General features: G+C 49.0%; 1 protein-coding gene, 1 long non-coding RNA gene and 1 other non-coding gene across 4 annotated transcripts; 1 reads left to right on the plus strand and 2 right to left on the minus strand.

Moving 5' to 3' along the window:
* Positions 1-683: 683 nt before the first annotated feature.
* Positions 684-23,432, minus strand: LOC138847417 (uncharacterized). Its single transcript, XR_011385223.1, has 2 exons — positions 23,311-23,432; positions 684-1,462 (listed from the first exon to the last, which is right to left on the minus strand). It is a non-coding gene; the product is annotated as an uncharacterized lncRNA (long non-coding RNA).
* Positions 692-832, minus strand: LOC127484770 (U4 spliceosomal RNA). Its single transcript, XR_007911981.1, has one exon. It is a non-coding gene; the product is annotated as a U4 spliceosomal RNA (small nuclear RNA).
* SIRT4 (sirtuin 4) lies at positions 1,134-20,215 on the plus strand. Of its 2 annotated transcripts, none has more exons than XM_070065999.1 (5): positions 1,134-1,256; positions 9,103-9,600; positions 15,704-15,998; positions 16,106-16,517; positions 16,865-20,215. In XM_070065999.1, exons 1-4 carry the CDS (start codon positions 1,207-1,209, stop codon positions 16,256-16,258), a joined length of 996 nt encoding a protein of 331 aa, XP_069922100.1. In that variant the 5' UTR covers positions 1,134-1,206; the 3' UTR covers positions 16,259-16,517; positions 16,865-20,215. The 2 variants fall into 2 exon arrangements, with proteins under 2 accessions (XP_069922100.1, XP_002719861.3); XM_002719815.5 differs by having other exon boundaries at positions 16,106-16,318; positions 19,784-20,215.
* Positions 23,433-26,455: the final 3,023 nt, after the last annotated feature.

Genomic DNA, 26,455 nt, shown 5'->3' on the forward strand with positions numbered 1-26,455 from the left:
GATGAAGCTAGAATGTGGGACAATCTGCATTTCTTGACCTTTTCAGAATATCAGTGTTGTGAAGGGGGAAAAAAAAGAGAACTGATCTAGATTTTTATTTTTAAATTTTCAATTAAAAATTAATTTTGAATTAAAATTAATTTTATTTTAATTGCCATTTTATCTCCCATCTCCCATCTAGCTGTTCACCCCCTGAATGGAAACAATGGCCTAGGCTGGTCCAGACTGAGGCCTGGAACCAGGAACTCCATTTGTTTGCTTGGTAGTCATCTCTCTGGACTGGGAACTCTGAAGCAAGGGCTGGGTCTAATTTACCCCTGGGGCCATCCTGCCCAGTGCTGTTTTTGGACTGTGGGTAGTGCTGCCACCACCTTAGTCCCCAGCGAACACATGCTTTGCCTCAAGTCAAAGAAGTGGCCGCAGGGTGAACAGAGCAGGTGCTGCTGGAACTGCGGTGGCCCTCTGGTGAGCCACCTGCTCTTCCTAATAGGACAAGACTAGGGGAAACCGGGGTTAGCGCAAACCAACACAAAGAGAACTTCGGTCCACCTAGAACTGCAAAACAATTAGACCAATTCCTAGTCCAGCAGCGAGCTGCATAAATACCTACAAAAGCAACCCTAAAAGCAGACACAGAATAAACAGTAACAACACAACACACTTCTCTAGTTTTTGACCAAGTATATCCAGTCCCCGTAGGGGACTGTCAAAAATTGCCAATGCCGACTATATTTCAAGTCGTCACGGCGGGGTATTGGGAAAAGTTTTCAATTAGCAATAATCGCGCCTCGGATAAACCTCATTGGCTACGATACTGCCACTGCGCAAAGCTGAAGAGGCAGACCGCCCACCCCGCCGTCCCAGGGACGCCAACAGCCTTCACAGTGACGGTGAGTAACTTCCCTCGCGCCCGCGGACGTGGGACGCCGCCGCTCCAGCAGCTCTGCTTCAGTCCCGTGTGCCCAAGCCGTTTCTCGTTGTTGGACCCCCAGCCACGTCGCGGAGTCGGTCTGAAAGGGGAGACAAACATCCAACGCTACCTCAGGAGTGAGCCGCGCCTCAGGAACCAAGGTTCAAACTCTTACCAGGAAGGGTCGACAGGGGGCGCTCCTGGACGAGCGAGTCCCTCAGTGGCGAGGCCCAAAGGATTGTGGGGCTTGTAGTTTTTCTCGAGTCACTTCAGCCTGGTGAACTACACTTCCCAGAATGCACCATCTAGCCTGGCCGTCCCGCTGTCCGAAGAGCAGCTGTGGAAGGTGAGTGTGGTGTGTGCGGTCCGCAGGTTTCCTCGGCCCGTGGGTCTCGGGGCGCCGGGCTCTGGTGCGCTTGGTGGCTCGGGTGTCGCTGAGGAGTGTCCGAGGGAGGCCGGACCGTGCGTGCAGCCTGGTTTTCACGGCTGCGGAAGCCCGCGCGCGGGGCGCTCGTCTCCGCGCCGAGTCTGAAGCGGGGTCTGCGGTGGGGGCTGAGCGAGAAACAAGGTGGAAGAAGAAGAAATGAAGGATGGGGTGTCTGTGGGCTTAGTGGCCCGCATGGAATCCAGACGTAACAAATGCGCTGCTCGTACTTGTGGAGAAATGTGGGCATTCTCGTTTACGAATTTAGGAAGGGGGCTTGTATAGGACCGCACCTCCACCCCGCAGGGATGTGTATCTGCACGAATACATCTTGAGACGTAGTCGTGATAGAGCAATGCAAAGGGTCCTGGGGTGAGCCGTTAACAGGGAACTCATCTGACATCAATTATTTTCTTCCTTACATCGCCCCCCTCCCCTGTTTATAACCAAAATATAGTTTCCCGTGGCTACTCGGATTCCCAGCTTTGGTGGATTCCCAGCCATTTGAAGCTAATTTCCACTTGAGGGATGTGGCAAGGTACAATTCTGGCACAGGGTCTTTTTTTTTTTTTTTTTTTTTTTTGACAAGAGTTATAGACAGAGAGAAAGGTCTTTGTTCCATTGGTTCACTCCCCAAATGGCCACCACAGCCGGTGCTGCGCCGATCCGAAGCCAGGAGCCAGGTGCTTCCTCCTGGTCTCCCATGCGGGTATAGGGCCCAAGCACTTGGGCCATCCTCCACTGCCTTCCCGGGCCACAGAAGAGAGCTGGACTGGAAGAGGGGCAACTGGGACTAGAACCCGGCGCCCATGTGGGATGCCGGCACCCCAGGTATAGGATTAACCAAGTGAGCCACGGCGCCAGCCTGGCACAGGTTCTTAAGAGCTCTGGAAGATTGGCTTATAGTCCAGTGTGTAAGCAAGATTTTATTGTGTGGAAGGTATTGGAGATTCTTGACCAAAAACGAAGGATTCAAAAGATAATGACAATAATAATAATTTTTAAAAAGGTGGGTTTGTTATTTCAGGTTGAACTCATAGGATCCAGAAGGGTGAGGGTGTGCTGGAATCAGTCTGTACTGGGGGACAGCCAGTTAAATGCTCACAAATTCAATAGCCATTGGTGGCCTGTAGCCTGAAATTGGCCATGGTTATTTTCTATGAATTCTTTTTAAAGATTTATTTATTCATTTGAAAGTGTTACACAGAGGGAGAGGCAGAGAAAGAGAAGTCCTCCATCCGTTCACTCCCCAAATGGCTGCAGTAGTGGAGCTGGACCAGTCGGAGGCCAGCAGCTTGGAGCTTCTTCCAGGTCTCCCACACGGGTGCAGGGGTCCAGGGACTTGGGCCATCTTCCACTGCTATCCTAGGCACATTAACAGGGAACTGGATCGGAGGAGGACAGCCAGGACTTGAATTGGAGCCATATGGGATGCCAGCACTATAGGTGGAGACTTTACCTGCTATGTCACAGCGCTGGTTCCTTGATACATTCTTGAGTTAGATTTTTTTTTCTTTTTTTTTTTTATTTTTTGACAGGCAGAGTGGACAGTGAGAGAGACAGACAGAGAGAAAGGTCTTCTTTGCCGTTGGTTCACCCTCCAATGGCCGCCGCGGCCGGCATGCTGCGGCCGGCGCACCGCGCTGATCCGATGGCAGGAGCCAGGAGCCAGGAGCCAGGTGCTTTTCCTGGTCTCCCGTGCGGGTGCAGGGCCCAAGCACCTGGGCCATCCTCCACTGCACTCCCGGGCCACAGCAGAGAGCTGGCCTGGAAGAGGGGCAACCGGGACAGAATCCGGCGCCCCGACCGGGACTAGAACCCGGTGTGCCAGCGCCGCTAGGCAGAGGATTAGCCTAGTGAGCCGCGGCGCCGGCCCTTGAGTTAGATTTTGAAGCTGGCTCACATCCTTCCAAGTTTTGCAAAGGATTGATTTGGATTACAAAGTAAAATTATAAATTTTATAATTTATATAAGCATATATATATAAGATATGCTTGTTCCTTGTGGGATCAGTTGAAGGTACTGAAGTGGTTTAATTCAGTATCAGTAGGTTGTTCTGCCAAGCATGCCATCCTGCCATCTGGGAGCAGTGTGGTCAGGACAGATCGCTTTCTTAGCTGACATGAAAACCTGTGCTCCTCTCTGGATCTCTGCTCTGGTGCCTGGATATTCTTACCCTCTGTGAAAAAGCGCTGCATGCATTTCTGACAAATTCTTACTCTCCAGATCTTTATCAGTGTCTGTTGGCTCTCATTACCCTCCTGATATTACTGTTTCAGTGACCAACTTCGCTGATTTTTTTTTGAAAATATTTATTTAGGGGCCAGCACTATGCCATAGAGTGTAAAGCTATCGTCTGCAGTGCCGGCATCCCATATGGGCACCAGTTGGAGCCCCAGCTGCTGCACTTCTGATCCAGCTCTCTGCTGTGGCCTGGGAAAGCAGTAGAAGATGGCCCAAGTCCTTGGGCCCCTGCACCCAGGTGGGAAACTCAGAGGAAGCTCCTGGCTCTTGGCTTCGGATTGGCCCAGCTCTGGCTGTTGTGGCCATTTGGGGACTGAAACAGTGAATGGAAGACCTCTCTCTCCCTCTGCCTCTACCTCTCTGTATCCCTGCCTTTCAAATAAACGTTTATATATATATATATATATATATATATATATATATATATATATATATATAAACTCAGTGGAAAAAAAAAGATTTATTTAGTTGAAAGGCAGAGTTAAAGAGAGGGAGAGACAGAGGGATCTTCTGTCTACTAGTTCACTCTCCAGGTGGCTGCAATGTCTGGTGTTGGGCTAGGAGAGCTAGCTCCAAGAGCTAGGAGCTTCATTCAAGGCTTCCACATGGGCAGTGGGAGCTCAAGGACTTCAGCTGTCTTGTACTGCCTTCTCAGAGCATTAGCAGGGAACTGGATCAGAAGTAGAGCAGCCAGGTCTCTAGCCAGCATTCGTATGGGATGCCAGTGTCGCAGGCAGTGGCTCAACCCATTTTACCTTGATACCCAACTTTGCTGATTATTAGTGCCTTTAGGTTGGTGGCTTACTATATATATAAATTGTAAAAGTCTTCCAATCTCACCAGAAACCTGCTCCCAAATGCAATTTAGTGTGGACTGTTTACAGGAAATAAGGAAGCTACCCAAGATTTTCTTTATTTGTGGATTCTTGCTGGAGACTTTTCTTTTCTTTTCTTTTCTTTTCTTTTCTTTTCTTTTCTTTTCTTTTCTTTTCTTTTCTTTTCTTTTCTTTTCTTTCTCTCTCTCTCTCTCTCTCTTTCTTTCTTTCTTTCTTTCTTTCTTTCTTTCTTTCTTTCTTTCTTTCTTTCTTTCTTTCTTTCTTTCTTTCTTTCTTTCTTTCTTTCTTTTTCTCTTTGTGTGTGTGTGTGTTTCTCTCTCCCCCTCTTCCTTCCTTCCTTTTTCTGTTCCCTTAAGATTTATTTATGTATTGGAAAGTCTGAGTTAGAGAGGAGGAGAGAAATTTTCCAACCACAGGTTCACTCCCCAGATGGCTGCAATGGCAGGGGCTGGGCTAGCCCAAAGCCAAGAGCTTCTTCCAGGTCTTCCACGTGGGTAGCAGGGGCCCAAGCACTTGGGCCATCCTCTGCTGCTTTTCCTAGGCCATTTGCAGGGAGCTGGATTGGAGTGGAGCAGCTGGGACATGACCTGGCCCCTATTGAAGATGCCAGCGTTACAGGCAGCAGCTTTACCTGCTGTGCCGCAACACTGGCCCCAACACTGTTTGTTTTTAACTTGAGTACACTCCTTTTCTTTGCTTCAGTCATCTCCAGCCTATGGTTTCAAGTTTGTCTATATATATATATATATATATATATATATATTTTTTTTTTTTTTTTTGGACAGGCAGAGTGGACAGTGAGAGAGAGAGAGAGACAAAGGTCTTCCTTTTGCCGTTGGTTCACCCTCCAATGGCTGACGCAGCCGGTGCGTTGTGCATCGCGCTGATCCGAAGGCAGGAGCCAGGTGCTTCTCCTGGTCTCCCATGGGGTGCAGGGCCCAAGGACTTGGGCCATCCTCCACTGCACTCCCGGGCCACAGCAGAGAGCTGGCCCAGAAGAGGGGCAACTGGGACAGAATCTGGCTCCCCGACGACCAGGACTAGAACCCAGTGCGCCAGCTCCGCAGGTGGAGGATTAGCCTAATGAGCCGCGGCGCCGGCCCGTCTATATTTTTTAGATCTAGTCCATGTTTCTCTCTGTACTGTTGATAAGTATGTGACCTCGCTTCTTACTTTTGTTTAGATGTAGGGCAACATGAAGGAGCTACACTCAGAAGTCACTTGCCCTAGCTCACTTTGTACATTTAATTTCAAATATGTCTTTTCCAAATACTGTATGGCTACTGATATGTCTAGATATTGGGATTCTGTATACCTTTGGGATAAAACATTCCATGTTTTTGCTTCTCTTTAAACTTATTCCCATTCTTTTCTTTTCGTCTTCTTACTTTATTATCATGCATTATCTCTTAAGCTGCTAAAATTCAAAGCATTTTTTTTCATCTCATGGTTTTGGCCTTTCTGACCTTCCAGTCTCTGGGTACCCCAGGGCATCTTCAGTGTACATATGCCTCTGAGAGGCAGAGCGAGTGCTCCCATCCGTCATTTCACCTTCCAAATGCCCACAATGGCTGGAGCTGGGCTCTGAGGCTAAAGCCAGAAGCTGGAGATGCAATCTAGGCGTCCCATGTGGGTGATATGAGCCCAGCCACGTAAACCATCACTGCTGCCTCCCAGGGTCTGCATTAGAAGGAAGCCAGTCAGGAGCCAGAGCTGAGCATTGAACTCAGATACTCTGACAGGGACATGCGGATAAATGGGGACAGGGACACTAGGATAAATGCCCACTGCGAAGGAATTACTTTTTAATGTTTTAATAATTGTTTTGTAGTCCCAGCCATGAACCCATCACCCAGTGTCAACAATGAATGTTTCTTGCTTAATCTTTTCCATTTGTATATTCCTTTTTTAAAATTAATTTATTTATTTGAAAGAGTTACACAGAGAGAGAAGGAGAGGCAGAGAGAGAGGTCTTCCATCTGCTGGTTCACTCCGCAATTGGCTGCAATGGCCGGAGCTGCGCTGATCCAAAGCTGGGAGCCAGGAGCTTCTTCCGGGTCTCCCACATGGGTGTAGGGGCCCAAGGACTTGGGCCATCTTCTACTGCTTTCCCAGGCCATAGCAGAGGGTTGGATTGGAAGTAGAGCAGCTGGGACACGAACCGGCGCCCATGTGGGATGCCAGCACTGCAGGCTGCGGCTTTACCCACTAAGCCACAGCACCGGCCCCCATTTGTGTATTCCTAACTACTTTGTTCCCCATACTCCTTATATTATTTTGAAAGAAGTCCTTCCATATACATCATTTCATCCAAAACTGCAGCATGTTACTCCATAGAATGAGGACATTTTTTTTAAGAATCATAATACCATTTGTTAGACATTTTAAAAACAGTAATTTATTAATATTAATATCCAGTTAATGTTCAATTTTCCAGTTGTCTTTTAAATGTCATTTTTAAACTTCCTTATTTATTTTGAGAGGTGGAGAGAGAGAGACCACACTCCCATCTGCTGGTTCACTCCTAAATGTCCCCAACAACAGTGGGGGTTGGAAGACAGCTGGGAGCTGGGAAATCAATGCAGGTTTCCCATGTGGGTGACCAGAAGCCAACCAATTACTTGAGCCATCAGCACGGCCTCTCAGGGTGAGTATTAGTGAGAGGCTGGAATCAGGAGCCAGAGTCAGGTATCAAATCTGTGCACTCCAGTGTGGGTTCACTCCCCAAATGCAAACAATAGCTAGGTCTGGGCTGGGCCAACTCAGTCTGGGCCTCCCATGGGGGTAGCAGGGACCCAACCACATGGGCCATCACCTGCTGCCTCCCAGGGTGTGCATTAGCAGGAAGCTGGAATCAGGAGCAGAGCGGGGATTTGATCCAAAGCACTTACCTTCCCTTTATTGTGTATGTTTCACAGAAGTGGAATTAAATTTGCCATTTTGTGACTGACTTTTTTTTTTTTTTTTGACAAGGGGGGCAACCGGGACAGAATCCGGCGCCCCGACCGCGACTAGAACCCGGTGTGCCGGTGCCGCTAGGTGGAGGATTAGCCTAGTGAGCCGCGACCGCGGCGCTGGCCGTGACTGACTTCTAACACTTAGCAAAATGTATTTGGTGTTTATCTGTGTTATAGCATGTAACAGAAGTTCATTTTTACAGCTGGATAATATTCCATTGTGTGGATAGACCACAATGTGTCTACCCTTTCATCTATTGCTGGTTACCTTTGCTTTTAAAACCAGTTTCTGGGACTGACACTGTGGCATAGTGTGTTAAAACACCACTTCCAGTGTCAGAATACCTTATCAAAACACGGTTCAAGTCCTGGCTGTTCTGCTTCTGATCCAGCTCCCTGCTAATGTATCTGGGAAGGCAGTGGACTGATGGCCCAAGTACATGGGCCCCTGCTTCATGTGGGAGAACAGGATGGAGTTCCTGACTCCTGGTTTCGGTCTGGCCCACACTTGGCTGTTGTAGCCTTTGTGGAGTGAACCAGTAGATGGTAATTCTCTCTAATGCTCTGCCTCTCTGCCTTTCAAATCAGTAAATCTTTTTTTTTTTTTTTTTAAGATTTTGTTTATTTATTTGAGAGGTAGAGTTACAGACAATGAGAGGGAGAGACAGAGAGAAAGGTCTTCCATCTGCTGGTTCACTCCCCAAATGGCTGCAACAGCCAGAGCTGAGCCGATCCAAAGCCAGGAGCCAGGAGCTTCTTCTGGGTGTCCCACATAGGTGCAGGGGTCCAAGGACTTGGGCCATCCTCTACTGCTTTCTCAGGCTAGCAGAGAGCTGGATCAGAAGAGGAGCAGCTGGGTCTAGAACTAGTGACAATATGGGATGCCGGTGCTGCAGGTGGAGGATTAACCTACTGTGCCACAGCACTAGCCCCTCAGTAAATCTTTTTTAAAAATATATGAAACTGGGCCGGCGCCACGCCTCAGTAGGCTAATCCTCCGCCTTGTGGCGCCAGCACACCGGGTTCTAGTCCCAGCCGGGCACCGGATTCTGTCCCAGTTGCCTCTCTTCCAAGCCAGCTCTCTGCTGTGGCCAGGGAGTGCAGTGGAGGATGGCCCAAGTGCTTGGGCCCTGCACCCCATGGGAGACCAGGAAAAGCACCTGGCTCCTGGCTCCTGCCATCGGATCAGCGCGGTGCGCCGGCCGCAGCGCGCCGGCCGCGGCGGCCATTGGAGGGTGAACCAACGGCAAAGGAAGACCTTTCTCTCTGTCTCTCTCTCTCACTGTCCACTCTGCCTGTCAAAAAAAAAAAAAAAAAAAAAAAAAAAAAAGATAAAAAAAAAAAAAAATATATGAAACTGGGCCGGCGCCACGGCTCAGTAGGCTAATCCTCCGCCTTGTGGCGCCGGCACACCGGGTTCTAGTCCCAGCCGGGCACCGGATTCTGTCCTGGTTGCCTCTCTTCCAAGCCAGCTCTCTGCTGTGGCCAGGGAGTGCAGTGGAGGATGGCCCAAGTGCTTGGGCCCTGCACCCCATGGGAGACCAGGAGAAGCACCTGGCTCCTGCCTTCAGATAGGCGTGGTGCGCTGGCCGCAGTGGCCATTGGAGGGTGAACCAATGGAAAAGGAAGACCTTTCTCTCTGTCTCTCTCTCACTGTCCACTCTGCCTGTCAAAAAAAAAAAAAAAAAAGAAAAGAAACTAGTTTCTCACATGAGATTTCTTTTTCTTTAGAATGCGGATGAGCTGTGGGTTGACTTTCAGGTCAGGAAAAGGCCATTGGATCCCCAACCTCAGCCGGCAGTGCTCACATGGATCCGTTGAGTTATTTGTGCCACCAAGTCCTCCTCTGGATCCTGAAAAGGTCAAAGAGTTACAGCGCTTCATCACTCTTTCCAAGAGAGTCCTCGTGATGACTGGGGCAGGAATCTCCACCGAGTCGGGGATTCCAGACTACAGGTCAGAGAAAGTGGGACTTTATGCACGCACTGACCGGAGGCCTATCCAGCATAGCGACTTTGTACGGAGTGCTCCCATCCGCCAGCGGTACTGGGCGAGAAACTTTGTGGGCTGGCCTCAGTTTTCCTCCCACCAGCCGAACCCTGCACACTGGGCTCTGAACAAGTGGGAGAAACTTGGAAAGCTGCACTGGTTGGTGACCCAAAACGTGGATGCCTTGCACACCAAGGCAGGGAGTCAGCGCCTGACGGAGCTCCATGGATGCATGCACAGGTGCAGGATGGTCTGAATTGCTTGAACACAAAGATGCCTGTTGTTTCACAAGAGCAAGGGACCTTGGCTGTCTTGGTCATGGTTGTCTTGGTTTGACCTTGAGAGAGAGATTTGGGGGCAAGTTGTGTTTTTGGAGTTGATGCCAGTAAACTCAAGGAATGGAAACAGAGAACAGGGAAGGGAAAAAAAAAAAAAAACCTAGAAAGAGTGCATTTGTGAGTGAGCTGCTCCTTTGGGGAGCTGACGCTCAATCCTGTGAGTGACCCTGTTTTAGTCCCTTTTCTGTTAATGAAACAAGATACCTGCAGTTGAGTCACTTATGAAGAAAGAAGCTGGGGTCTGTGTGTGGCACAGTGGATTAAGTTGCTGCTTGGGTCACCCATATCTCATTTCGAAATGTCTGGGATGGAGTCCTGCCTCTGCTTCCAATCCAAGTTTCTGCAAATGCCCACTGTCAGAGGCAGCAGATGATGGCTCAAATACTTGAGTGCATGCCACTCATGTAGGAGACATGGATTGAGTTCATGGCTTCTGGCTTTGGCTTGACCCAATCCTGGCCATTATGGGCCTTTGGGGAGTGAACCAGCAAGTGAAATGCACTTGCTCTCTGTCACTCTGCCTTTCTCTCTCTCTCGCTCTCCTTTTTTTTTTTTTTTTTTTTTTTTTTTTTTTTTTTTTTAAGATTTGTTTATTTATTGGAAAGGCAGAGTTACAGAGAGGCAGAGGCAAATCAGAGAGAGAAAGGCCTTCTATTGGCTGGTTCACTGCCCAAATGGCCACAACAGGCGGAGCTGGGCCCAGGAGCTAGGAGCTTCTGCTGGGTCTCCCACGCAGGTGCAGGGGCTCAAGGACTTGGGCCATCCTCTACTGCTTTCCTAGGCCATAGCAGAGAGCTAGATCGGAAGTAGAGCAGCTGAGACTTGAACTGGCACCCATATGGGATGCCGGCACCACAGGCAGTGGCTTTACCCGCTACGCCATGGCACTGGCCCCTGCCTGTCTTATTAAAAAGATGCTAATTTAGTTTATAATTTCAGAGGCTGAATGTCCAAGACCTGTGGCCCCGTTGGTTTAGCCTCTGATGAGGGCCCAGCAGTGGATGGTGTCATGGCAGGAGGGCTTGTGAGAAGAAGTCACAGGACCAGACAGGAAGCCAAAGAACAAGGAGGGCCCAGTAATGAACTCCCACTAGGCCCCACCTCTTAAAGGTCTCATCATTGTCACACTGGGACCTACCTGCCAGCACAGGAACCCTTTGGGTACTAACCACACCCAAACCATGGCAACTCCTGACTGTCCAGGATTTGCACTGGAATTTTCTCCCTGGAAGTCAAGGAAGCTGAGGTATTAATCCACCACCGCCCATCTCTCATTGGTCACTCTTAGGAACTTGGTTCTGTAACACTTTGATTGTGCTTCTCCCAAGGAAGCTTCTGCATCTAGAGAGCATCCTAAGTGAGGGAGGTGGAGGAAGCTTCAAAGAAAACTGTGTACAGCTGACTTCCAGGGAGACTGAGGAGGATATGAGCAAAACACCAACAGCACCTGCTAAGATGGCGGGGTGTCTGCTGCCTCCACACAGAGAACACAGTGTGGCCTCTGGCAGGCAGTCAGAACTCCATACATATAGATGACCTGAACACATAGGCAGGGTGTCATGCCTGCATCCCTGGCAATGACTTGTAACTAATAGGAGAGCATTAAAAAAAATTTTTTTTTATTTGGAAAAGCAGAGAGATCTCCCACCCACTGGTTCACTCCCAAATGCCCACAATAGCCAGGGGATCATAACTGCTTTCCAAGGGTGCACTATGAGCAAGAAGCTGGAATTGGGAGCAAAGCTGAGACCTAAACCCAGGTATTGATATGGGAAGCTGGCATCCCAGTCAATGTTTTAACTGACCCTAAATGCCCTATCCTGGAGGCCACTTTTTCTTTTCTTCTTTTTTTTTTTTTTAATCATTTTAGGCCCTAGAGATGCTGCTCTGAGGACTGAAATCTGTCTGCCAATCTAAAACAGTTACACGGTATTTTATGTATGGTGTATATTGGTATGCTATTACGCAGGGATCACAACTAAAGTATAAAATGTGGTGGGGGTATGTTAGCAAAGTGGGTTAAACAGCCAGTTGGGATGCCCACATCTCTGAGAGCCTGGTTCAAGTCCCAGATACTCCTTCACTACAGCTTCCTGGTAATGCACACCCTGGGAGGCAGAAGGTTCAAGTATCCACATGGAAAGAGTTCCTGCTACCCACATGGATAAGAGTTCTGGGCTCCTGGCTCAGCCGTGGTCATTTCAGCCATTTGGGGAGTGAGCCAGCAGATGGAAGATCTCTTTGTCTCTGCCTTTCAAATAATTGTTTTATTTTTATTTTTATTTATTTACTTTTTTTTTTTTTTTTTTTTTTGACAGGCAGAGTGGATAGTGAGAGAGACAGAGAGAAAGGTCTTCCTTTTGCCGTTAGTTCACCCTCCAATGGCTTCCACAGCTGGTGCGCTGCGGCCGGCGCACCGCACTGATCCGAAGGCAGGAGCCAGGTGCTTCTCCTGGTCTCCCATGCGGTGCAGGGCCCAAGCACTTTGGGCCATCCTCCACTGCCCCTCGGCCACAGTAGAGAGCTGGCCTGGAAGAGGGGCAACCGGGAAAGAATCCGGCGCCCCGACCGGGACTAGAACCGGGTGTGCCGGCGCCACTAGGTGGAGGATTAGCCTAGTGAGCCACAGCACCGGCCCAAATAATCGTTTTAAAAAGGTGGTCTACTTCATATGTGGGAACTTTGTAATGCTTTGGGAGGGCACAAAAATAACATGTTTAACATTAGCAAATCAATGCAGTTGTTATGTTTTGTGGTCCTTGCTGTATGTGCTGTGTATGTTAAAAGAACCTGACTTAGTAAAGATTGGAGTTACTGAGAAAGCCTGTATGGATAAAGGGAGGCTTGAAACTGGCTCAAGTGTGATTAGGCTAAGGGGGGTGGGGGGAATCATTTGGTCTGGCCCTGCCAAGGCAACCACAGGTGAGAAATTCAATAATATACAGCAGGCTAATTTCTAAGTTGATAATTCCTAATGGCTCACGAATGAAGTCATAACTATCCAGCTGGCCCTTGGAAGGACCAAGGCTCCCCACCCGTGTAGCTAAATGAACAGAGCCTGTAGAGCCTGCATGAGTCTGGCCTGACCTCTGGAAGGTGTGGACTGGGGACGAGTATGAAATCCAACTGTCTGGGAAGGCTAGACCCGAATCGTGGTTGCATTTGAAAATCAGTGCGGTGTGGGTCTGTTGGGAGACATCAAAGGGGACTGTGAGTGGTTTCTGAGCAAGAAAAGTGCAGGATAAAAATAGCATTTGAGGAAGCCTGGAGGGGACCAGAAAGAATGGGTCGGGAGGTCCCCCTGAAGGAGCCAGGCTAAGGTGCTGTTGGAGGAATTAGAGTTAATGATGCCTAGCGGCTCATGAAATTTTTTTTATGAACATTGCAAGAATTCACAAAAGCCCATATGCCTTCAACCAGATTCAAAGGTTTAATCATGACATTCTCCACCTCAATCTTCTTAAACATTTTTTTCCAAATTTTTATTTTTATTTATTTGAAAGGCAAAGACAGAGAAAGAAAAGGAGGGAGAGGAAGAGAGATGTTCTATCTGCTGGTTCATTCCCTAAATACTTGCAACAGCCAGGGCTCGGCCAGACCAAAGCCAAGAGGCAGGAACTCAACAGGTTTCCCTGTGGGTGGCAGGGACCCAAGTACTTGAGCCATCACCTGCTTCTCTTAGGGTATGCATTAGCAGGAAGCTGGAATCAGGAGTGAAGCCTGCCTTGAACCCAGTCATTCTGATATGGGATATGGTCTTCCCAAGTGGTGTCTTAATCCCTGTGCCAAACGCCTGCCCCTCCCTGTTTCTTCCTCAACATTTTAAAACAAATTCAAGACATCTTGTCATTTCAAAGGGGGCCTTTAAGGAAGAAAAATAAACATAATCCGATGGTTTACAAGATTAAAAGAAAAATGAGGAACATTTTTTCCCTCGAGGGTTTTGGAAGATAAAGAAGTTAGGGGGGGAATTTTGAAGGTAGAGACTAAGCTTGACAGTCAAGATCTGGAAATAGAACTAGGGCTTGACAGTCATACAAGACTGTAAGACAAGTCATTACACAAGCACTGAGGCAGTGAAAAATAACTTTCTGGATTGGTCTTTTTTTTGTTGTTGCCAATAACAAAATACAGAGACCTGTGAGTTGTTAAGAAAAGGGGTTTAGGCTGGTGCCGCGGCTCAATAGGCTAATCCTCTGCCTGCGGCACTGGCACCTCGGGTTCTAGTCCCGGTCGGGGTGCCAGATTCTGTCCTGGTTGCCCCTCTTCCAGGCCAGCTCTCTGTTGTGGCCCGGGAGTGCAGTGGAGGATGGCCCAGGTCCTTGGGCCCCGCACCCACATGGGAGACCAGGAGAAGCACGTGGCTCTTGGCTTCGGATCAGCGCAGTGTGCCAGCCATAGCGTGCCAGTCACAGTGGCCATTGGGGGGTGAACCAACGGTAAAGGAAGACCTTTCTCTCTCTCACTGTCCACTCTGCCTGTCAAAAAAAAAAAGGGGGGGGGGAGGGGTTTATTTCAGCTCATGAGATCCAAGGTTGAGGGCCCACGTATGGTGATGGTCTTCCTGCTGGCAGACTTCCCTGGTGCTTGGTGCAGGGCACTACAGGGCGGGAAACACAGTAGCAAGTTGTCTCTTCTGGTCTCTTTCCCTCTTGTACAGCCAGTAGAGGATGGTGACAGCAACAATCACAGCAAATGAACAGATGAAAGACTAAAGGGAGGGGGAGCACTGGTTTTTGGTATCAAGGAGATCACTTGGTAAAGCATTTGCAATCATGTTCAGGACAAACGTGAGTTAGCTGAAAGTGAGAGAATGTAATAAGGAAATAGACATTACTTATTCTACAAGGTTGGCAGTGGAAGGAAGGTGAGAAACAGGCCAGTAAGCTAAATAGATCCTGAAAAAGTATGCTTAAAATAGTGGGGAAGTACAGGCATTTGTGGTTCAGACACCACTTGGGACGCCTGTATCCCATGTCAGAGTGCCTGGGTTTGAGTCCTGGCTCTACTCTTTTTTTGAGATTTATTTATTTATTTATTTGAGAGGTAGAATTATGGGCAGGGGGAGAGGGGGACAGAGAGAAAGCTGGTTCACTCCCCAGATGACCACAACAGCCAGAGCTGAGCCAATCTGCAGCCAAGAGCCAGGAGCTTCCTCTGGGTCTCCCATGTGGGTGCAGGGGCCCAAGCACTTGGGCCATCTGCTGCTGCTTTCCCAGACCACAACAGAAAGCTGGGTGGGAAGAGGAGCAGTGGGACTCGAAGTGGTGCCCATCTGGGAGTCCTGCCCTGCAGCAGACGTTTAGCGCACTGCACCGCAGCGCAGCCCCCTGGCTCCACGTGATCCCTGCTGCTGTGCCTCCTGAGGCTCTAGTAGTTGGGCCCCTACCCCCACATGGTAGACCTATACATGGTAGTTCCTGGCTCTTGGCTTCAGCCTGGCCCTAGCTCTGTTATGGGCATTTTGGAAATGAACCAGTGAATGGGAGATCTCTTTTTTTCTCTCTGCCTTTCACATAGTAAAAATTAAATAACAACGGGGCGGGAGCACTGCCAATGGGAGGTAGTGCAGTAGGTTAATCCTCCGCCTGCAGCTCCCGCATCCTGTATAGGCACCGGTTCTACTCCCAGCTGCTCCTCTTCTGAACCAGCTCTTTGCCATGGCCTGGGAAAGCAGTAGAAGATGGCCCAAGTCCTTGGGCCCCTGCACCCACATGGGAGACCTGGAAGCTCCAGACTCCTGGCTTTTTTAAAGCCCAGCTCCAGCCATTGCAGCCATTTGGGGAATGGACCAGTGGATGGAAGACCTTTCTCTCTGCCTCTCCCTCTGTCAGTAACTCTTCATTTCAAAGAATAAATAAAAATAAATAAACAATAACAGGGAAACTGTGAGTGTGAGGAAAAGCAAGCAGTGATGGAGGAACTGAGAAATGGTTGGGGTGAAACGTCTTGGTAGCTGCATGGTTTCCAGGACAACCTGTTAGCTGGCTCTTCTTTGGTTTTAGGGTCCTCTGCTTGGATTGTGGTGAGCAGACTCCCCGGGGGCTGCTGCAGGAGCGCTTCAAAGCCCTGAATCCCCACTGGAGTGCTGAGGTCCACGGCCTGGCTCCTGATGGTGACGTCTTTCTCTCTGAGGAGCAGGTGCAAAGCTTCCAGGTCCCAGCCTGCATCCGATGTGGAGGCCCTCTGAAACCAGATGTTGTTTTCTTCGGGGACACAGTAAACCCTGACAAAGTTGATTTTGTGCACAGACGTGTAAAAGAGGCTGATGCCCTCTTGGTGGTGGGATCATCCTTGCAGGTAATGGACTTGGTCCTTTAGGTGGGGTGGGAAGTCCTAGAGGTTCCCTGTTTGGTTTGTCTTTTTTCACGTATAGATCTCTTACATAAATCTTCTCCCCGGGGCAGGTGTACTCTGGTTACAGGTTTGTCCTCACAGCCCGAGACAAGAAACTGCCAATTGCAATACTGAACATTGGGCCCACACGGTCAGATGACTTGGCATGTCTGAAGCTGAATGCTCGTTGTGGACAGTTGCTGCCTTTAATAGACCCACACTGACCACAGCCTGATGTTCCTGATCCAGAAACTGGGCCTTTCAACTTGAATCTGCTGCCAAAGGTAAGTGCCTTCTCAGGTCCTAGTTACCACGTGACTAAGAGTAGGAAGGTGCACTGACAAAACAGAGAAGGCCCTAAGCTTTTGATGTATGGCCACTCTGAATGAAAACTGATTTCTTAATATACATTTAGCTATAGTGTACAAAAGACTCTGGTTTTCAAATTCTTGGCACATGGATATTTAAAACACTAAATGGCCGGCGCCGCGGCTCACTAGGCTAATCCTCCGCCTTGCGGCACCGGCACACCGGGTTCTAGTCCCAGTTGCTCCTCTTCCAGGCCAGCTCTCTGCTGTGGCCAGGGACTGCAGTGGAGGATGGCCCAAGCACTTGGGCCCTGCACCCCATGGGAGACCAGGATAAGTACCTGGCTCCTGCCATCGGATCAGCGCGGTGCGCCGGCTGCAGCACACTGGCCACGGCGGCCATTGGAGGGTGAACCAACGGCAAAAGGAAGACCTTTCTCTCTGTCTCTCTCTCTCACTGTCCACTCTGCCTGTCAAAAAAAAAAACAAAAACAAAAACAAAAAAAACACTAAATGGTCTAGAATCTGCCATTGCTTTTCCCCTGTTTTTTAAAATAACAGCTTTATAGAGGTAGAATTCACATACCATAAGTTTACCCTTTAAATGTATACAATTGACTAGTTTTTATTACACTCAGAAAGTTGAGCACTGATCAGTGCCATCTAAATGGAGAACATTTTCATCATTCCAGGGAGAAAGCCTGCACCCAGCAGCAGTCATGCCCTCTTCCCCAGCCCCTGGGACAACTCATCTTTCTGGACATTGATACAGCATGTGCCCCTGTGTCTAGTTTCTTCACTTAGCATAATGTAGTCAAGGTTCATCCATATTTTAGCATGTTTGAGTGCTGCATTCCTTTTTATGATTGCACAGTCCACTGTGTGGGCACACCATCTTATACATCCATCAGTTAATGGATAGTTGCAATGTTTCCACTTATGGGCTATTAGAGTAATGTTGCTTTGCACATCTTTGCAGAAACTGATTTGGTCAGAAGGGTAACTGCCACTTTTGCAGGGTGGGGAGTTCTAGAGGTTCCCCATTTTGTTTATCTTTTCCTGATCCAGAGAGCTCTGACATGTGTGTTCTCCCTGGGCAGCTGTACTCTAGTTACAGGTTTAACCTCACAGCCTGGGAAAAGAAGCTGTCAATTGCTATAGTGAAGTGGGCAGTAATGAACAGTACAGGTTTTTGTGTAGAAAAACTTTTTTTTAAAAAAGATTTATTTACTTATCTGAGAGGTAGAGTTACAGAGAGAGGAAGAGACAGAGAGAAAGGTCTTCCATCTGCTGGTTCACTCTGCAAATGGACACAATGGCCAGATCTGGGCTGATCCAAAGCCAGGAGCCAGGAGCTTCTTCCTGGCCTCCCATGTTGGTGCAGGGGATCAAGCACTTCGGCATCTTCTGCTGCTTTCTCAGGCCATAGCAGAGAGCTGGATGGAAAGAACAGCCAGGACTAGAACTGGAGCCCATATGAGATGCTGGCACCATAGGCAGAGGCTTTGCCTGCTAAGCCACAGCACCTGCCCCTATAAACCACAGCGCCTGCCCCTAGAAATATTTTTACTTGCTGAGTATATATCTAGTTGAGGAATTGTTGGATCAAATGGTAACTGTGTTTAACTTTTGAGGAGGGGTGGCGTTGGCCTTGTGGTGGGGAGTGCCTGTAATCAAATGCTGTCTCTACTTCTCCACTTCCAGTCTAGCTTCCCGCTTAGGCACACTCTTGGAGACAACAAATCACAGCTCAAGTAATTGGGTCCCTGCTACCCACCTGGGAGGCCTGGATGGAGTTCCTGGCCCATGGCTTCAGGCTGCCCAGCCTCAGCTGTTGTGGGAATTTGAGGAGTGAACTAGCAGATGGAAGATCTCTCCCTGCCACTCTGCCTTTCAAATCAAACTAAAAAAACTTTTAATGTTAAGAAAAAAAAACTGGCACATCACTGTTTACAAGGTTATATCTGAGTTGAAAAAATTATCCTCCCATCACTGCTTTTTTTTCTCTAATATTTTAATGTGATTATACTTGTAGATTAAAATATTTAAAGGGGCTGGCACTGTGGCACATCAGGTTAGGCCACCACCTGGGATGCCAGTATCCTGTGAGCTCTGAGTCCTGGCTGTTCCACTTCCAATCCAGCTCCCTGGTGATGTGCCTGGGAAAGCACCTGCTGGCACCCAAGAAACTCTTGCTGCACAACCACTTAATAATGTACTTCTAAACTAAATTCCATATTCCTTGAATAATACAAATTTATTATAGAACGTTTAGATGGGGACTGGTGCCATGGCATAAAACATTAAGCCTCCACCTGCAGTGATGGCATCCCATATGGACACCAGTTCAAGTCCCAGCTGTTCCACTTCTGATCTAGCTCCCTGCTAATGTGCCTAGGAAAGCAGAAGATGGCCCAAGTACTCAGGCCCTTGACCTGTTCCAGCCCCAGCCATTGTGGCCATTTGGAGAAAGAACCAGTGAAGATTCTCCCCACCTCCCTTCTCTCTCTGTCTTTCAATTTCTAATAAATCTTTAAAAAATAAGATGACATAGAAAAATAAGGTAATAGGGGCCGGCACTGTGGCACAACGGGTTAAAGTCCTGGCCTGCAATGTCTACATTCCATATGGGCACTGGTTTGAGTCCCAGCTGCTCCACTCCACTCCAGTATCCCTGCTGATGCTCCTGGGAGAGCAGTGGAGGATGGCCCAAGTCTTTGGGCCCCTGCACCCAAAAGGGAGACCCAGAAGCAGCTCCTGGCTCCTGGCTTCAGATCTGGGAGTGAACCAGCAGGTGGAAGACCTCTCTGTTTCTCCGTCCCTACCTCTCTCTGTAACTTTGTCTTTCAAATAAATAAGATAAATCTTTAAAAGGAAAAAAATATATATATAACCCCACCACTGAGATAGTGAAAATTTAACATTTAACTAGAATTGTTTTTACAAAACTAGAACAAGCTGTACTGAATGTGTTATTAATTCTATTTTCAGGCAACAATATACAGTGGGCATCTTTCCATATCCTAAGTGCTATGGATTTCTGAATGGAAGGCTGATGTTCACATTTCCTTTTTTTTTTTTATTTTTTTATTTTATGTATGTATGTATGTGAGAGGCAGAGAATTAGAGAGGGAGAGATCTTCCATCTGCTAATTTCACTCTCTAAATGCCCACATAGCCAGAGCTAGGCCAGGCTAAAGCCAGGAGCCAGGAACTCCATCTGGGTCTCCCACATGGGTGGCAGACAGAAATACCTAAGTCATCATCAGCTGCCTCCCAGGCACATTAGCAGGAAGTAGAAGCAGGAACCTGTTCCTGTGCAATCCAGTATGGGATGCGGGTCTCCCAAGCAGCAGCTTAAACCACTGTGCACCAACACAGTCATCCCCTTTACCCCACTCCCAGCTTATCCTGGCATTAACTCGTTTCATTTCTTTTCAGATCCCTAAGAATTCATCCCCTTTTCCTCAAACTAACTGAAGCTCACTGACTGCAGGCTGTAGAGAGCAGCAAACCAACATCTCTGCCAGCCCATCCTAAACCAGGAGGGTTTCAGAGGCAGGAAGGTATTCTGCACGCTGATGAGATCAAAGCAGCAGCTGCTCTTGATGGAAAAATGCGTTCACTTCCTTGTCATGCTGTCTGGCGGAAGAAACGGCCTGGAAAGTGTGCAGGCCCCATTAGTCTCTAGAGTGCTAACCCAGGGATCTCACTAATTTAGAGGGTTAAGGCCCAAGGACTTGACTTAATGTAAAATTCCAAATGGTTAAGTGGCTTTAACTGAACCATTTTGATATTTTTTTTTGAAAAGATGAGCAATGGCTTCAAAGAATGTTTTACTAGCCAATGAATAAAGGAATTATTTTTAAATCACACACTAGTGGCTGTATGTTTATATATATGCATTTTACTCAGCTAAAAGAGAATGGCCCTTTATGATCAAGTTCTCTAAAAACTTCTACTATTTGATTTCAGCTTTTAGAATAGGATACCTGCCTAGAACCTGGTTTTTAGAGAGGAAACAGTTAATTCCCAAGTGAGCCTTAATTAAGTTGATTTGTTTCTGCTGAGGAAAGTAGCTAGCCTTGTTTGATTACTGCTTTAGCCCAAGAGAGTCAGTGTACCCTGAAAAGTGAAGCAGATTAATCTCACAGCCTATTCCAGATAGCCTTTTGTCTAAAATTAGGGCAGGCAACACATGCTCACCCTGCACCTGCCTTGGGAGCAAACTTCAGTTAACTGGGATAAGCCACAATCTTAAAAACTCAAGAGTTCTGCTGCTGGCGCTGTGGCGCAAGGGTTAAACCCCTGGCCTGAAGCCCCGGCATCCTATATGGGCGCCGGTTCTAGTCCCAGCTGCTCTCTTCTGATCCAACTCTCTGCTATGGCCTGGGGTAGCAGTAGAAGATGTCCCAAGTCCTTGGGCCCCTGCATGCATGTGGGAGACCCAGAAGAAGCTCCTGGCTTCAGATAGGTGCAGCTCTGGCTATTGCAGCCATCTGGGGAGGGAACCAACGGATGGAATACCTCTCTCTCTCTGTCTACCTCTTTCTGTAACTCTTTCAAATAAATAAAAATAAATCTTTAAAAAATAATTAGGGCCGGCGCCGCGGCTCAACAGGCTAATCCTCCGCCTAGCGGCGCTGGCACACCGGGTTCTAGTCCTGGTCGGGGTGCCGGATTCTGTCCCGGTTGCCCCTCTTCCAGGCCAGCTCTCTGCTGTGGCCAGGGAGTGCAGTGGAGGATGGCCCAAGTGCTTGGGCCCTGCACCCCATGGGAGACCAGGATAAGTACCTGGCTCTTGCTTTTGGATCAGCGTGGTGCAGTGGCTGTAGCGCGCTGGCAGCAGCAGCCATTGGAGGGTGAACCAACGGCAAAAGGAAGACCTTTCTCTCTGTCTCTGTCTCTCTCTCACTGTCCACTCTGCCTGTAAAAAATAAATAAATAAATAAATAAATAAATAAATAAATAAAATTAGGGGCCTGGGCTGTGACACAGCAGGTTAACGCCCTGGCCTGAAGTGCCGGCATCCCATATGGGCACTGGTTAAAGACCGGGCTGCTCGACTTCCGATCCAGCTCTCTGCTATGACCTGGGAAAGCAGTAGAAGATGGCCCAGGTCCTTGGGCCCCTGCACCCATGTGGGAGACCTGGAAGAAGCTCCAGCCATTGCGGCCAATTGGGGAGTGAACCAGCGGATGGAAGACCCCTCTCTCCCTCTCTCTGCCTCTCCTCTCTCTGTGTAACTCTTTCAAATAAATAAATAAATCTTTCAAAAAAAAAAAAAAATAGGGGGCCGGTGCCATGGCACAATGGGTTAATCCTCCGCCTGCAGCACTGGCATCCCATACGGGTGCCAGGTTCTAGTCCCAGCTGCTATTCTTCCAATCCAGCTCTTTATGGCCTGGGAAAGCAGAAGATGGCCCAAATCATTGGGCCGCTGCACCCACATGGGAGATGGGAGAAAGCACCTGGCTCCTGGCTTCCAATCGGCGCAGCTCTGGCCGTTTCAGCCATTTGGGGAGTGAACCAAAAGGAAGACCTTTCTGTCTGTCTGTCTCTCTGTCTGTAACTCTGCCTCTCAAATAAATAAATAAAATCTTAAAAAAGCCAATGTCAGCCATTATAATGACAGTATGGCAGGAGGTAAGGGAGGTCTCTGCCCCTAATGAGAATTCCTTTACCCCAGCTTCACAAAGATTTTTTCAGAGGAGCCTTTTTTTTTTTTTTTTTTTTTTTTTTAAATCACAAGGGCCATTGTTCTTGCTCAGTGGGGTTTGACACTAGCATCCCATATCAGAGGCCAGCTGGAGTCCCCGCTGCTCCACTTCAGATCCAGCTCCCTGCTAATGCACCTGGGAAAGCAGCAGAGGATGGCCCAAGTGCTTGGGTCCTTGCCATCCATGTGGGAGACCCGGTTGTAGTTCCTAGCTCCTGGGTTCGGTCTGGCCTAGTCCTGCCTGTTGCAGCCATTTAGGGAGTGACCAAGCACATAGAAGATCCATCTCTCTCTCTCTGCCTTTCAAATAAATAAATCTTAATTTTTTATTAAAAAATTAGAAATAAAAGTCTTGGTGTCATAAAGCTTAAAGAAATGTAAAGCCTGTATTCTCTCCTACCCCTTAGGAAAACAATATTTCGTGAACATTTATCAATAGCTGTTCCGCAGGAAGCATTTTATACACATTCTCTTACTGAAGTCCCACAACCCTATCATTTCTTTTGAAAAATGAGGAAGCTTGGAGACATCATTTATTCAAGGTCACCTAGGGTGACCAGGCTAGGAATCAACTCGCTCCAACGCTCTGAACACCTTGTGGGGTAACTGGACAACCGTACCAGAGGAAGGACACGGTTCAAGAAATGTCCAGAAGTGGCCTAGGCTGGGTCTTCGGAGAAGAACATGCGTCCACCAGGCGGGAATGGGAGCGCACGCCAAAGGAAGCTCACGCCCACCACCAAAGCCAATGCTAACGCGTGGTTAGCACCGCACGGGCCTTCACTCTTCTCTCTCCAAGGAGCGGGGTGGAGTTTAAGTGCGGACTTTTTAATTTTTATTATTATTTTTTGACAGGCAGAGTTAGAGAGAGAGAGACAGAGAGAAAGGTCTTCCTTCCGTTGGTTCACCCCCCAAATTGCCGCTACGGCCGGCGCTGAGCCGATCTGAAGCCAGGAGCCAGGCGCTTCCTTCTGGTCTCCCATGGGGTGCAGGACCCAAGCACTTGGGCCATCCTCCACTGCACTCCCGGGCCACAGCAGAGAGCTGGCCTGGAAGAGGAGCAACCGGGACAGAATCCGGTGTGCCGGCGTCGCAGGTGGAAGATTAGCCTAGTGAGCCGCAGCGCCGGCCTAAGTGCGGACTTTGGGGAAGCCGACATTGCTCGCCTCTCCTGACCTCCCCCTGGCCACCCCACATCTCGGCTCCCCTTTGCTTTCCCGCGCCCCACGTTCCCTCCCGGGCCCCTCACCTCTCAACGCAGCACTGACGCTCTGGGGTTGCCAACCGGAAACTGCCGGTGGACGGGTTAGCGGCCCTGAGGTTAGAGCAAAGCAGGAAAATTGGCCCCAGACACCTACGCGAGCCCTTTTGTCATACGCTGTCCTTTCAGACTCCGGCTCAGGAGGAAACCGCCACCTGGAAGCCAGGAACCCGCGTACCCAGCCGCAGTCACCTCACGGAGAGGCCGCCAGCAGCGAGCGTGACCAATTACTGCGCCTGCGCAGTTCAGGCGCCGAGGGGGGCGGGGCCTGGGCCTGGCAGGCACGGGGGGGGGGAGTAGAATAGAGGCTGGGCCACTGTTCACCAATAGAAAAGCGCCTAAGAGTCACGTGCTCAGACGCTGCCCAATCACACACCCTACCCTGAAATCCCTCCGGCAGTGGGGCTAGAGGCGAAACATTGACTGAGGTTGGGCGCCAAGTGTCACGTGACGTGAGAATGTAAATACAGCCACGTGGCTGTTTTCTCCTATGCGGAACCGGCTGCGCCAAACTGTGCTTTCTTCAGGGACTTATTTTAGGAGCACGTGGCACGCGTTAAGCACTGTGAAAATACTGTGGCTGCTGGGATGTGAGCCCGTCGTCACATCACTCTAAGTCCAGTTAGGTTTTTTTCATTTAAATCAGCTTAGCCATTGTATTGTACTTTCCATAACCCATTTCCCATAAAGAGCGCCCAGCGCATGCTTTTTAAAGTACTGTTAAAACAATTTGTTCTCTGCCGAGCCCTTGGGATAATGAAAAAAAAAAAGTATATTTTTACTCCAAAGGGTATTTTAGGGCCCAGCTACAGCCTTTTGTACCCGAGTCTTTGTTTTTTCCTGTTTGGTCATCTAGAAAAATAAGTGGATTGAGAGTATAAGCACTCATTTCCTAAAAGACCACTTTTCTTCCATCCAAACAGGGACTTTTCGTTTCTTTCTAGTGATGAAAGACTTTATGGTCTGGACTGGTGTTGTGGCCTAGTGGTGAAGCCGCCGCCTGGAATGCTGGCATCCCATATGGTGCAGCAGATGGAAGATCTGTCTCTCTGTAATTCTATATTGTCAAAGATTCATTTATTCATTTGAGAGGCAGAGTAACAGAGAGGGAGAGGCAGGGAGAAGCACGCACACAGAGAGAGAGAGAGAGAGAGAGCGAGAGAGAGAGAGACCTTCCATCTGCTACTTCACTCCCTAAATGGCTCCTACAGCTAGGGCTGGGCTGGGCCAGGCCAGATCCTGGAGCCAGGAACTCCATGCACGTCTCCCGCATGGGTGGCAGGGGCTCAAGCACTTGGGCTGTCTTCTGCTATCCTCCCAGATGCATTAACGAGAAACTGGATTAGAAGCAGAGTATCAGGGCTGGCGCCATGGTTCACTAGGCTAATCCTCCGCCTGTGGCGCCGGCACACTGGGTTCTAGTCCCGGTCGGGGCACCGGATTCTGTCCTGGTTGCCCCTCTTCCAGGCCAGCTCTCTGCTGTGGCCAGGGAGTGCAGTGGAGGATGGCCCAAGTGCTTGGGCCCTGCACCCGCATGGGAGACCAGGAGAAACACCTGGCTCCTGGCTTCAGATCGGCTCAGCGCCGGCTGCAGTGGCCATTGGAGGGTGAACCAACGGCAAAGGAAGACCTTTCTCTGTCTCTGTCTCTCACTGTCCACTCTGCCTGTCAAAAAAAAAAAAAAAAAAAAAAAAAAAAAAAAAAAAAAAAAAAAAGCAGTGTGTCAGGGACCTGAATTGTCACTCAGATATGGGATGCTGGCATTGCAAGCTGCATGTTAACCAACTGCGCCACAGTGCCGACCTCTGTTATTAGTTATTATATTTGATTACTATAATATGAAAATCAGCTTGCAGAGGATGGTGAAGTATTTGAACAATTTAGAAAAAAGAATTGTAGGGAGAAACAGCTTAACGCATTGGAAATAAAAACAGGAATGAGAGCAGGTGAGAGCTGGCACATACTAAAGACTTCAATACATCAGGGAGGCAGTTAACAGCATGTGTTCTGGAGTGGGTGCCGTGGCACAGTGGGCTGAGCTGCCGCTTGCGATGCCCATACTTCTGTTTCAAGTCCTGGTTACTCTGCTTCTGATCTGACAGGTGATGGCCCCAGTGCTTGGGCAACTACCCACCCACATGGAAGACCTGGGGGGAGTTCCTGTCTCCTGGCTTCCACCTGGCCCAGTCCTGGCTGTTGCAGGCATTTGGGGAGTGAACCAGTTCATGGAAGATCTGTTTCTGCTTGTTTCAAGTGTATGAAAATAGATAAACTTAAAAAAAGAAGGCAGGCGGCATTGGCACGGCAGTTCAGTGTTCAGCCCTGCCATTTGTGGAGTGAACCAGCTGATGGGAGATCTCTGAGTCACTAATATTAAACACGGGTGTATGTTCAACTCCTTTAAACACGAGCGAGGTTCAGCTCCTTTCTCTGCCGCTCACTAGATGATATCACTGGGCAAGGAACTTCTCCCACCAAACTTGAGTTTGGAAAAATAAGTTTTTTTTTTCTTTTTTTTGACGGGCAGAGTTAGACAGTGAGAGAGAGAGAGAGACAGAGAGAAAGGTCTTTCTTTCTGTTGGTTCACCCCTCAAATGGCTGCTACGGCCGGCGCACTGTGCCAATCCGAAGCCAGGAGGCAGGTGCTTGTCTTGGTCTCCCATGCAGGTGCAGAGCCCAAGCACTTGGGCCACAGCAGAGAGCTGGACTGGAAGAGGAGCAACCGGGACAGAACCCAGCGCCCCAACCGGGACTAGAGCCCAGGGTGCCGGTGCCGCAGGCAGAGGACTAGCCTAGTGAGCCGCAGCGCCGGCCTGAGAAAATAAGTTTTTTCTTTCTTTCTTTTTTTTTTTTTTTTTTTTCGACAGGCAGAGTGGACAGTGAGAGAGAGAGACAGAGAGAAAGGTCTTCCTTTGCCGTTGGTTCACCCTCCAATGGCCACTGTGGCCGGCGTACTGCGGCCGGAGTATTGCGCTGATCCGATGGCAGGAGCCAGGTACTTATCCTGGTCTCCCATGGGGTGCAGGGCCCAAGCACTTGGGCCATCCTCCACTGCACTCCCTGGCCACAGCAGAGAGCTGGCCTGGAAGAGGGGCAACCAGGACAGAATCTGGCTCCCCGACCGGGACTAGAA

Source organism: Oryctolagus cuniculus, chromosome 21 (assembly GCF_964237555.1).
Source record: "Oryctolagus cuniculus chromosome 21, mOryCun1.1, whole genome shotgun sequence".
Lineage (NCBI taxonomy): Eukaryota > Metazoa > Chordata > Mammalia > Lagomorpha > Leporidae > Oryctolagus > Oryctolagus cuniculus.

Bases quoted from the DNA above. Each gene is read 5' to 3' on its own strand.
- SIRT4 (XM_070065999.1), top strand. From the start codon at position 1,207: ATGCACCATCTAGCCTGGCCGTCCCGCTGTCCGAAGAGCAGCTGTGGA. The intron at 9,601-15,703 runs GTGCAGGATGGT...CTTTGGTTTTAG, and splicing joins CTCCATGGATGCATGCACAG to GGTCCTCTGCTTGGATTGTG. The intron at 15,999-16,105 runs GTAATGGACTTG...TCCCCGGGGCAG, and splicing joins TGGTGGGATCATCCTTGCAG to GTGTACTCTGGTTACAGGTT.